The following is a 12,882-nucleotide window of genomic DNA, read 5'->3' on the forward strand; positions in this document are numbered from 1 at the left end:
ATTAAAATCGCTTGTATAATGCCCGACTTATGACGTTTTTGCTATCGCATGATAATAAAACCCACACAAAATAAAACATATAAATATTGTATGTAATAAAACATAACAAAGGTAAAATAAAATCAAATTAAACGGTCGATTTTGTTTCATTTCAGCTTGACAACGAAATAATCTTACCTTGTACGGCTCCATCTTTAAACTGTTACGTTTTTTTACTCTTGTATCTTTAAAACATGCAATTTTCTTTAATATTTTATATGATTAACTCTTCTCTTCATTATTTTCATTATTTATCGCAAAGCGCAGCCACGCCTGGTAGGACTTTGCCTTCTAGAAGTTCCAAAGACGCACCACCGCCAGTGGAAACATGTGAGACTTTATCTTCTGTGCCCCATTTCGCAGCGCAGGTGGCTGTATCACCACCGCCAATGATGGTGACTGCTCCACGAGTTGTAGCCTCCACGACGCCGTCCATCAGACATTTTGTGCCTTGGGCAAAGTTTTCAAACTCAAAGACACCAGCAGGTCTATAAATATAATAAAATTTAATAAAATAATGAAATATAGTAATAAAAGTGTTTACCCATTCCAAACAATGACTTTAGCCCTGTTAATCGGCTCGAGGAACAGTTGCCTAGTCTTGGGCCCAATGTCCAAACCCATGGTACCATCCGGAATGCCACTATCAACATCAGCAGCGCCTACTTTGGCATTAGCGTCGAATTTATCAGCGGTGACAAAATCCACAGGCAGATGAATCTTCACCTTCTTAGCCTCAGCTTTCTCAAGTAACTGGCAGACAATTTCAGCGCCTTTCGGGTCAAATAACGAATCACCAATCTAAACAATATAAACACACATGAAAATCAAGTTATCCTTAAAACACTGACATTGATTTAGATATTTGGCACGTGTTATTAGAAAAAAAACGTCAAAATTTATTTGCAAAATCGAGCACAGAAAAACCTACCACGAAATATTCCAAAACACCATATACACTGAATATTAAATAATTTACTCAATACCAAACACAAAGTTCTCGAATGAAATGATCCAAAGTGAATAAAACCAAAGAGAAAAATGTCTGCGGAACCAGAACAACGGCGTAACAACTCCGCCGAAAGCAATCACAATCATCACACACAAAATACAACAAAAGTGAATGAAGAAGGTGATGCACCGCAAAATGTCGTCGTTTCCAAGAAAGATGTTGTCTCAATACAACAAGAGAATGAAACACCTTTCAATAAACAACGCTTGGGGGCGTATAAACACTTTGCACGCACTGCAAACCGCACACTGACCACATTCACCAACGAAATGAGTGAAATCCTAAGACAAAGCATTGAAAGATTGGATACAATCAGCATGAAAGTGCGTGGATGTGTGTATGAAATCGAACGACAACGAGTTGCAATGCCGCAGTTGCCTGGTATTGTCGAAATCAACGAAAACGAGAATGCCATTGCAGAACCACGTCCAGATGAGAACTATTGGGATAAACAGGAAGAAGAACCAGCAGCCATGACGGTAAACACGTGTTTAATTAGTGATATCAATGATATCGCTGCCAAATGCACGAAGACACCTTCAAATGAACGAATTGCGATTGTCACGATTGAGAATGAAGACAAAAACAAACAAAACACATTATTACCTGATGTAAAAGAGGAGGAAGTAAAAGAGTTAACACAAGATGATAAAGTTGATGTAAATTTACCAAAAAACACTAAAAAATGGGCAAAAACAAACCAAAAACTTACAAAAACATCATCAAGGACAACTTCGAAAAGAAACACAGATGCTACTTCAAGGTAAATATAAAAATCAAATAAAATTTAAACAAAAAAAACTAAATATTAAATAATTTAGCAGTAATAACGATGAAAAGGAAGTGATGCATCGTATAAATAAACAACATAAACGCCTAAAACGACGTGTGCATACAACAAAATCAAACGCATCCAAAGATGGATCAACAATGTCTCCATCACCATCCCCACGTGAAACCAATAAACAATCAAAGAATCTCCAATCAAAACGTCGAGTTGTACGCAAATGTGACGCAGCCACCGCTGTGAAATCAGTATCACCACTACAAAAACGCGCAAAACAAACGAAAAAAGTCAATGAATCCTTCACAAAAGAAAACTTTAGTGATGCAGCGTGGTTTGGACCCAGTAATGTATCCCCAACATCACCAGGTGCTAAATCACTAAAATCAAGTAAAAGTAAAAGTAAAAATATGCGTCAAGCACAATCAAAAGCATCAACAACTGCATCAGGTTTAAGAATGGAGAATAAAAACACAAAATTATCGCGAAAATTCGCAAGTTCCAATTTTCATGAAGTGCAACAAACGACAAAAGTTGAAAGTTACACTGGTGGGCACGTTGTAAGACTTACCAGTGATAGTAAACAGGATTGGAGTGTGATAATGCACACACAAAAATCACCTACAAGATATGAGTTAAGGCAAAGTTCACCACTGCCAGCGAATAACATCCTGGATGAAATTACACTCAAAGATTTAGAACCGTTGAAAGCTGAATATCCACGACGTGATCATTTAGTTGGTAGTAATCAACGCCTGGAAGACACATTACTCTATAAACTAGTAAATGGTAATCCTACTTCGATAGAAACCCTGGTGAATGTCACCAGTAGCATCGTCAGAGCCTTCGAGGATAAAGACAAAGAGAAACGTGTGCCGTCCGCTGCACAATTTGTCACATCGCCGAAAACCATGTATAATATGATGCCCGGGGCAGCACCGCTGTATGTCTCACAACTTACAACTAAAACACCTAAAGTAGTACCCAATACACCAGCACCAGTGAAGAATCAAGCGAAAGGTGATGGTTCCACACGTGCAGGAATCTATCGCAGTCAAGGGGAACAACGTGGACATCCACGGAAACCTCCAAGTGCAAAAGAAGCCATCTTAGCACATTCCAAACGCATAGCGATTAAACTCTCAGAGATAAAACCGGCGAAACAAGAGCAGCAGTTTTATAAACAAGCGAGTACCAAAGATGCAAGGAGAAGATTGAAGAAATATATTGCGGATCCGAATAAAACCCATCAGAAGTACATGGTTATGATGGTACATACTGTGGTATATGATAATTATAAATACCAATCCGAAAATGGTGGATTTGAGGTTAAAACTCACCAGGAAAAAAGTCCAGAAGATATTTTATCTAAATATATCTATCTAGATATTGATGATTGTTCAAGATGTAAATATAAACCTGTGAGGGAGTATACAGTGGCGATTATGACTACTCCAAGTAATATACAGAATAAAAAGAGTGGAGCTAATCAGTTGAGGCCAACAAATGATAGGGAGTCTGAGTTAAGAGTAAACCGGTCTTTAGGTTATGGTGGTAGTGGTGGGGGGGGTAATACTCATCAGAGACGTGGTGTTACACCGACAATGTCCACTCCTACAACGCCTAAACAAAATATGGGTGAAACAACGTGGAAGAATGTGATTCGGACTTGTTACCAGCCGCCATTAGCGCCGCAATTAAAACGCGTGCAAATGGATGGGACACAAGTAGGAAATAAAGTGATAGATCCTTTGGAGGTTAAGAGTATCATCTCAAGAATGGAATTGGAGTTGAAACAAGTCGTAGAGGATCCTAAAGTAAGGTTAAATTAATATTTTATGTAGAATTAGTAAGATTATGTATCAGGTGCGCTAAATGACTCTTTAATCATGCGCAGACGTAAGTTTCACCCTGTGATTAAAGTACTTTAGTCACGACTGTTATTAATGTGTCTAAAAACCGTGAAAAAAGTAATTTTGTTATTGTTTTAGATTGAAAATAAAGAAATGGTTATCAAAGGATTGCAAGAACAAATGGAATGGATTTTATCGACGCTAGAAGGTCAAACAACAGCGATAAAAAAGCGCAGAGAACTGAATCAAAAGAATTCAAAGTTATCGAATCAAAACAAAAAACCTACCGAAAAATCCCTCCGTGAACCAATTTTAAAACCCGTAGATGTTTCCAACTCTAAACCATCAAAACTTACTCTCACTATACCTCCAATTTTAATCGAAAAAGAACAACCTTCCCTAAACATCCTCGGTAGTGAATTAAAAAAGACCCAAGCAACAACAACAATCCTACCACCGCCATTACCAAGTGAATGTGACCGTGAATGTCAAGCGTCTGCAGTTTCAGATGAAATGCAAGCGCAGTTGATGTGCAAATGGCAAGCACTGGAACATCCCTCAGGAGAATCCCTAGAAATCGCCAGTCTTAAAGACCTTAGTGTACCATCCACACATTCAGGAGAAGTTACAACACCTGTAGTTGTATTGGAACCGAAAAAGGTGATAAGTCGACCGGAAACACGCCGTGAAGGCAGAACATACTTAGGATGTACTAAAAAAAGTAATTCAACACTTGGCAGCAGCCAGGAAAGATTCCAAACTGTGCATGAAGGATCCCTGAATAGAGATGGCAGGAAAAGTTTTTCGAATACAGAGAAAATGATGGGTGAAATACTTGCAAAGATACAATTACAAGAAAATGAAGATAAAAACGAAGATGATGTTGATGTTGCAAGTGTGTATAATTCATGTGCAGAATCTGGGATAGATAATCTAGAACCTCCTGTCAAAGAAAATATACAATCAAAACTAACACCTGAAGAAATAATTCAATACCAAGAAAACATTAAACTCTTAGAATCCCAGCTGGGTGAAGAAACACAGCGTTTTGTCGATGAAATGGACGAAGTTATTAAACAAATCGAGAGTCAAACAAACGCGCCGGGTGTTTCTTCAAATGATATACTCACACCTTTCATGGATGCAGTTAAAGAATATCAAAATGAAGAAGAATTATACACAACAGAACCGCTGTTATCCATAGAATACGCCCGAAGTGTTGAGTGTGTTTTGGAAACACATTCAGGCGTAAAACACGTTGCAACAACAACCAATTCAATCCAAATCAACAAGATGGATCAACAATGTCTCCATCACCATCCCCACGTGAAACCAATAAACAATCAAAGAATCTTCAATCAAAACGTCGAGTTGTACGCAAATGTGACGCAGCCACCGCTGTGAAATCAGTATCACCTCTACAAAAACGCGCAAAACAAACGAAAAAAGTCAATGAATCCTTCACAAAAGAAAACTTTAGTGATGCAGCGTGGTTTGGACCAAGTAATGTATCTCCAACATCACCAGGTGCTAAATCACTAAGATCTAGTAAAAGTAAAAGTAAAAATATGCGTCAAGCACAATCAAAAGCATCCACAACTGCATCCGGATTAAGAATGGAGAATAAAAATACAAAATTATCGCGAAAATTCGCAAGTTCCAATTTTCATGAAGTGCAACAAACGACAAAAGTGGAAAGTTACACTGGTGGGCACGTTGTAAGACTTACCAGTGATAGTAAACAGGATTGGAGTGTGATAATGCACACACAAAAATCACCTACACGATATGAATTGCGTCAAAGTTCACCACTGCCAGCGAATAACATCCTGGATGAAATCACACTCAAAGATTTAGAACCGTTGAAAGCTGAATATCCACGACGTGATCATCTAGTCGGTAGTAATCAACGCCTGGAAGACACATTACTCTATAAACTAGTAAATGGTAATCCTACATCAATAGAAACCCTGGTGAATGTCACCAGTAGCATCGTCAGAGCCTTCGAGGATAAAGACAAAGAGAAACGTGTGCCGTCCGCTGCACAATTTGTCACATCGCCGAAAACCATGTATAATATGATGCCGGGTGCAGCACCGCTGTATGTCTCACAACTTACAACTAAAACACCTAAAGTAGTACCCAATACACCAGCACCAGTGAAAAATCAAGCAAAAGGTGATGGTTCTACACGTGCAGGAATCTATCGCAGTCAGGGAGAACAACGTGGACATCCAAGGAAACCTCCAAGTGCAAAGGAAGCTATTTTAGCGCATTCGAAACGCATAGCGATTAAACTCTCAGAGATAAAACCAGCGAAACAAGAGCAGCAGTTTTATAAACAAGCGAGTACCAAGGATGCAAGGCGAAGATTGAAGAAATATATTGCGGATCCGAATAAAACCCATCAGAAGTACATGGTTATGATGGTACATACTGTGGTTTATGATAATTATAAATTCCAACCAGAAAATGGTGGATTTGAGGTTAAAAGTCACCAGGAAAAGAGTCCAGAGGATATTTTATCTAAATATATCTATCTTGATATTGATGATGGTTCAAGATGTAAATATAAACCTGTGAGGGAGTATACAGTGGCGATTATGACTACTCCAAGTAATATACAGAATAAAAAGAGTGGAACTAATCAGTTGAGACCAACAAATGATAGGGAGTCAGATTTACGAGTAAATCGATCTTTAGGTTATGGTGGTGGTAGTGGTGGGGGTAATACTCATCAGAGACGTGGTGTTACACCGACAATGTCTACACCTACAACACCTAAACAAAATATGGGTGAAACAACTTGGAAGAATGTGATTCGGACTTGTTACCAGCCGCCATTGGCGCCGCAATCAAAACGCGTGCAAATGGATGGGACACAAGTTGGGAATAAGGTGATTGATCCTTTGGAGGTTAAGAGTATCATCTCAAGGATGGAATTGGAGTTGAAACAAGTTGTAGAGGATCCTAAAGTAAGGTTAAATTAATTTTTTTATAGAAACAGTAGAATTAAGTGTTAAATGAGCTAAATGACACTTTAATCATGCGCGGACGCAAGTTTCACCCTGTAACTAAAGTATTTTAGTCACGACCATGATTAAAGTGTCACTTTCCATAGAAAAGGAAGGAAAATGTTAATTTTTTATTGTTTTAGATTGAAAATAAAGAAATGGTAATCAAAGGATTACAAGAACAAATGGAATGGATTTTATCCACGCTGGAAGGCCAAACAACAGCAATAAAAAAGCGCAGGGAATTGAATCAAAAGAATTCAAAACTATCAAATCAAAACAAAAAACCTATCGAAAAATCCCTCCGTGAACCAATTTTAAAACCCGTAGAAGTTTCCAACTCTAAACCATCAAAACTTACTCTTACTTTACCTCCAGTTTTAATAGAAAAAGAAAAAGAACAACCTTCACTAAATATCCTCGGTAGTGAATTAAAAAAGACCCAAGCAACAACAACAATCCTACCACCGCCATTACCAAGTGAATGTGACCGGGAATGTCAAGCATCCGCAGTTTCCGATGAAATGCAAGCGCAGTTGATGTGCAAATGGCAAGCATTGGAACATCCCTCAGGAGAATCTTTAGAAATCGCCAGTCTTAAAGACCTTAGTGTACCATCCACACATTCAGGAGAAGTTACAACACCTGTAGTTGTATTAGAACCGAAAAAGGTGATAAGTCGACCGGAAACACGCCGTGAAGGAAGAGCATACTTAGGAAATACTAAAAAGAGTAATTCTACACTTGGCAGCAGTCAAGAAAGATTCCAAACTGTGCATGAAGGATCCCTCAATAGAGATGGCAGGAAAAGCTTTTCGAATACAGAGAAAATGATGGGTGAAATACTTGCAAAGATACAATTACAAGAAAATGAAGATAAAAACGAAGATGATGTTGATGTTGCAAGTGTGTATAATTCATGCGCAGAATCTGGAATAGATAATCTAGAACCACCAGTAAAAGAAAATATACAATCAAAACTAACACCTGAAGAAATAATCCAATACCAAGAAAACATCAAACTATTAGAATCACAGCTGGGTGAAGAAACACAGCGTTTTGTCGATGAAATGGACGAAGTTATCAAACAAATCGAGAGCCAAACAAACGCGCCGGGCGTTTCATCAAATGATATACTCACACCTTTCATGGATGCAGTTAAAGAATATCAAAATGAAGAAGAATTATACACAACAGAACCGCTGTTATCCATAGAATACGCCCGAGGTGTTGAGTGTGTTTTGGAAACACATTCAGGCGTAAAACACGTTGCAACAACAACCAATTCAATACAAATCAACGAACCGATCAAAATCCAAATAATACCAGTGAGTGAAAAACAATCAGAGCTGGATATTGAGGTTATGGACCAAGCAACTGATTCACATCCCAAACCGATATTACCTATGACTTCCAAAGAGATTTCATTCACGTTGAGTCATGAAATGCGGAAGAATATTAAAACTATCAATGATAATAAGATAAAGTTGAAGAATAGTCCAAGAGATTATGATTTACAGTTGCCTAAAGCTAAGGATTCACCGATGATACAAGATATACGCCGGTCATTGTTCAAAATGAACACTGAATCAAGAATATCATCGCTACAGAGTAAACATTGGCATCAAAAACATTCTGAGATGTCTGATAAGTCCACAACAACTGTATCCATGACGAATTTACAAGATCTACAAGATTTCCAAGAACATACCAATAAAATAGGTCCGCGTAAAAGTAAATCTGAAATAACTTTGATAAAACAAACGATTTCACCCGGTTCAAGCCTCAAACGCACTGTGGAATTAGTCGAGAGTGCAATCAGTGCTAAAATGAAGAAGTTCTTCAATGAGTCTGGTTTATCAGCGGTGAGTGACAGTGTTGATTCGATTGTGTCCGCTGCACTAGCCGCAACACTCACAAGACAACAAAAAGAAAATCTTGAGGAAGAAAATGGCGGCGGTGAATGTAAACCGCGTGATTTCGGTCGATTATTGACGTTTGTCTACAGCGTCATGTTCACGATTATGTGTCTAGGGTTGAATTGGTGTCCTACGTGCATTTCGTCTTGAACAAAACTGAACTTGACTTGACAAGAGTGGAAATAATGTTTGTGAAATTTTCCAATTTGCCAATGATAAATTAAATAAATTAACCAAAGTGATATTCAAATTGAAATTCAAATTGAAATTAAAACGTGCACTTACCTTCATTCCTTTGGATTGTTTTAGGAAGGTGTAGGACATGCCGCCGCCAATGATCATCTCGTCTACTTTATCGAGGAGATTCTCGATGAGTTGGATCTTGTCAGCGACTTTAGCGCCGCCTAGGATGGCTAAAAATGGCCGCTGCGGGTTGTCCATTGCTTTCGCAAAGTAGTCGAGTTCTTTTTTCAGGAGGAATCCAGCAGCACGCTCTTCAAAACCATCGCCTGTGATTTAAAAAACATAAATTAAATACTTAAATATATCAATTTAAGGTTATGTACTGACCCATCATACTGGAATGTGCCCTGTGAGCAGTACCAAAAGCGTCGTTAATGTAGACATCCCCCAATGCACGCAAACTTTGCCTGAATTGCTTAACTTTATCAGGATCAGCCTTTATTTTCTCATTGTTTGCACCAACGCCTTTGCCGGTTTCCTCTACGTGAAAACGCAAATTTTCCAAAAGGAAAATGGAGCCTGGTTTGGGATCTTTACAAGCGCTCTCCACTTCCGGTCCGACGCAATCCGGTAAAAACTGCACATCCCTAAATAATAAATATAAATCAATATAAAGTTTAAAAATAATATTTTTTAAATAAAATGAATGTTAATGGATAATTTTGCGGGAAAACGCGTTTAAAGTTCGATACTTTAGTGTGATTATCGCTAAAGTCAGCGGCGTGTCAGCGGGTCACAGCGTGCGTACAAAGTGCGCCAGGTTAAAAGGTTAAACAACAAAGAAAATACAAAGAATATACCAAAACCAAAGCAAAAATTACATCAATAAACAACCAAATCACCAGTATTTTACTGTTTTGTACTTACTTTTGAATTACTACCTTTGTTTTTTTGAATAAAAATGAAATTTTCGATTATTTTTCTGTATAATGTGAGTGGCAAGCACAGTGAGAAAGGACAAAAGCACACAAACCTCTTCTTATACCTCTCTAACAACTTTCCCAGCTCCACAGCAACAGGTTCCATGGTGTACTGCATGTTTCGCTGTCCATCAGGCCTTCCCAGATGGGACATCAGCACAAGTGACTTTGCATCATTTGATAGGACATGTTTAATACTCTCTAAAGCTTTGACGATGCGTTGGTTATTGGTGATTTTACCGTCTTTCATCGGCACGTTGAAATCCACCCTGTTTTTGATACCAACAAATTAATTTTTGATAGAAATTTATAAACAATTAAATAAATACCTCATTAAAACGCGTTTGCCTGCGATTTTGACCATGTCGATGGTCATCTTATTGAACGCCATGGTGAAGAGTTAGTTTTTTTGGAGTTTATTAACAAGAATTTTGATAATTTCGACCTTTTCGAGCCGAGGACGAGTTAAATTTGATTGCAATTTGTTTGATTTGTCCGTAGAGATCACTGGAAGGTTAAAAGTTAAAGTTACTAAGTTGTTACAAAACTAAAGACAAATTAACAGAAAAACACTAGAAACAAACACGATTTGAATGTTTAAATAAACACAACGCGTTATAAACTTATAAAACTAAAGAAAAACGTGTTTCTGAAGAGTTTCAAAGAGTTTTGAAAGAATTTAGTGGCAACCAGATTTGAAAACAGTTAAATCCCAATCTGGTGACCAGCACAAGTGACTTTGCATCATTTGATAGGACATGTTTAATACTCTCTAAAGCTTTAACGATGCGTTGGTTATTGGTGATTTTACCGTCTTTCATCGGCACGTTGAAATCCACCCTGTTTTTGATACCAACAAATTAATTTTGATAGAAATTTATAAACAATTAAATAAATACCTCATTAAAACGCGTTTGCCTGCGATTTTGACCATGTCAATGGTCATCTTATTGAACGCCATGGTGAAGAGTTAGTTTTTTGGAGTTTAACAAGAATTTAGATAATTTCGACCTTTTCGAGCCGAGGACGAGTTGAATTTGATTGCAATTTGTTTGATTTGTCCGTAGAGATCACTGGAAGGTTAAAAGTTAAAGTTACTAAGTTGTTACAAAACAAAAGACAAATTAACAGAAAAGCAGTAGAAACAAACACGATTTGAATGTTTAAATAAACACAACGCGGTAAAAACTTATAATAATAAAGAAAAACGTGTTTCTGGAAAGTTTCAAAGAGTTTTGAAAGAATTTAGTGGCAACCAGATTTGAAAACAGTTAAATCCCAATCTGGTGACAAAACAAAATCCACTAGAACTAAAATTTTGAATAAATCAAAATACACTATGAACTATGAATGAAATAAAATATCAAATTGGTTTACAAACAGATGAAAAACTCGCAAATTATTATAGAAACACGTTCTCTTGTTTCGGTTCATTTCGCATGTACAAAACACATTAAATGTGCGACAATAACAAGCGCGAAACTTTGGTAATAAAATTCGCATCGCGCCGCATCGTTTCAAAATGCATATTACACAAATAAAACTAATCAGCTGCAACAGCCCGCGCAGTAGACACCACCATTTGACCACGTAAATATACAAACACAAATAGTCAACAATATAATTTCAAGCAAACAACCGCCCAATGTTAATTATAATTTACGCCGGTCAAAACGCAGCCCATTTTAGAGCAGAGCTGCCATCTTGTCGTCATTGGTCCGCAAAGTCGTATGTAATCGAAGAAACACTTTGTGGCCCTTAATATACCCAAATATTGATGCATCACGTTTACCTAATAAATAAATAAACATTATAAAGAGTTGCAAATCAAGGTTATGTACAAAAACTAACCTATAACTAATATTTTGACACACATAATTAAACTATGCAGCATTGCTCCGGATTGCCAGCCTGATCAAAAGGTACCGTAGGCCCAGCGTCAGCGACAATATCAGTTGGTGGTTGGCCATGATCCTGCAGTGTTTGCATGAGGGCCAACACCTTGTCAAAGCGTTCTTTCTTCACCTCAGCGGAATCCTCATCTTTTTCACCCTCCAACTCTTCGCAGACTTTCTGCATGAGCTCCTGTTGCTTAATATACCGTTCTTTATCCTCTGCGGATAACGTAGCTTCGTTATTCTTCAACCAATCAGGATATTTGCTTAAGATATCCTTTAGACTAGGATACAGCACTTCTTTACTGAGCAGACTCTGCATCATGCCTTGCATGAACGGTAAAACGCGTTTTGTTCACCCTGTCCGCCCAAATTCCCAAACATATTCATAATATCCGCTTCGTTGAACGGATTCTGCAGATTTTCCGCGCCCTGAGATAAACCCTGAATTGTCTGTGAAATGGTTGAGGCGAATTCATTGCTCTGTGGGTTTTCGATGCCTGGATTCGTGAGCGCCGCCTGTGCGGCTTCCGCCATGCGCTGGAAACTCGCCTGGACTTGCTCCGGCGTTAATGCGTCCTCGCCCGCATCGCCGCCGGTGCCGCTCAGGAGTGCAGCGATGTTTGATTCAAACTGTTGCGCTGCCTGTCGGATGAAATCATCCGACCATTCTTCGCCTTCGCCGGTAACGGGCACAACGGCATCTTCTTTTTTGGTGTCGTTTGTGTCGGGTTTCGGTGCGTCCCCGGATGCGGTGGAGAAATCGGCCAATGTGCCTTGAAAATAAAAATAAAATTAAAAATTACATAACAGTTTCATTGCGAGATTTTTTTATGACGAATATTAAAATAATCAATTGAAATTACTGCTGAGTAAATCGGCTAGGTCGCCGTCAGTGGTGTCTTTCACTTCCTTCTCACTCATTCTGAATTTAAGGGCGCTCAAAGTTACAATTTACAGATATTAAAATAAATAATTTTCGAGCGGAACTGCGACGAATTTGACGTGAAACTTTTAGGTTATGTCGTGGTCACTCAACTTATAAAGCCTGTCACACACTGTGATATTGTTCAAGGCTTCAATCATCCATCAATACAATAGCCATAAGAATAACATTGTTACATGTACAAACAAAATGATTGAACGCGTGTGATACAACTTTAAACGTCAAATATACGAAACAAGACGTAAATAAACGAAATG

General features: G+C 38.2%; 4 protein-coding genes across 6 annotated transcripts; 2 read left to right on the top strand and 2 right to left on the bottom strand.

Annotated features, from left to right (window-relative positions):
- Nucleotides 1-71: 71 nt before the first annotated feature.
- Pgk (phosphoglycerate kinase) lies at nucleotides 72-10,815 on the bottom strand. Of its 3 annotated transcripts, none has more exons than XM_065312289.1 (6): nucleotides 10,684-10,815; nucleotides 9,850-10,053; nucleotides 9,192-9,451; nucleotides 8,907-9,130; nucleotides 584-840; nucleotides 72-527 (listed from the first exon to the last, which is right to left on the bottom strand). In XM_065312289.1, exons 1-6 carry the CDS (start codon nucleotides 10,743-10,745, stop codon nucleotides 287-289), a joined length of 1,248 nt encoding a protein of 415 aa, XP_065168361.1. In that variant the 5' UTR covers nucleotides 10,746-10,815; the 3' UTR covers nucleotides 72-286. The 3 variants fall into 3 exon arrangements, with proteins under 3 accessions (XP_065168361.1, XP_065168353.1, XP_065168350.1); XM_065312281.1 differs by lacking the exon at nucleotides 10,684-10,815 and adding an exon at nucleotides 10,114-10,274; XM_065312278.1 differs by lacking the exon at nucleotides 10,684-10,815 and adding an exon at nucleotides 10,114-10,274 and having other exon boundaries at nucleotides 9,838-10,053.
- LOC135803271 (uncharacterized) lies at nucleotides 882-4,987 on the top strand (the record flags this gene model as incomplete). Its single annotated transcript, XM_065316868.1, has 3 exons — nucleotides 882-1,814; nucleotides 1,876-3,652; nucleotides 3,827-4,987. Coding segments are annotated over exons 1-3 (3,672 nt in total), but the record flags the coding sequence as incomplete, so codon positions are not given.
- LOC135799210 (uncharacterized) lies at nucleotides 4,985-8,871 on the top strand. The gene is made up of 2 exons (XM_065312224.1): nucleotides 4,985-6,663; nucleotides 6,846-8,871. The coding sequence occupies exons 1-2, from the start codon at nucleotides 4,993-4,995 to the stop codon at nucleotides 8,769-8,771; spliced, it is 3,597 nt and encodes a 1,198-aa protein (XP_065168296.1). The 5' UTR covers nucleotides 4,985-4,992; the 3' UTR covers nucleotides 8,772-8,871.
- Nucleotides 10,816-11,183: 368 nt separating the features above from the next.
- Nucleotides 11,184-12,727, bottom strand: Pex19 (peroxin 19). Its single transcript, XM_065312316.1, is given in 4 exon segments — nucleotides 11,184-11,576; nucleotides 11,636-12,027; nucleotides 12,030-12,455; nucleotides 12,546-12,727. Coding segments are annotated over 3 exon segments (849 nt in total). The 5' UTR covers nucleotides 12,604-12,727; the 3' UTR covers nucleotides 11,184-11,576; nucleotides 11,636-11,662.
- Nucleotides 12,728-12,882: the final 155 nt, after the last annotated feature.

This window comes from Atheta coriaria, unplaced genomic scaffold (genome assembly GCF_025399875.1).
Source record: "Atheta coriaria isolate IRGN ID8LTWV9N9 unplaced genomic scaffold, Caltech_Dcor_3.1 hic_scaffold_2_pilon, whole genome shotgun sequence".
Lineage (NCBI taxonomy): Eukaryota > Metazoa > Arthropoda > Insecta > Coleoptera > Staphylinidae > Dalotia > Dalotia coriaria.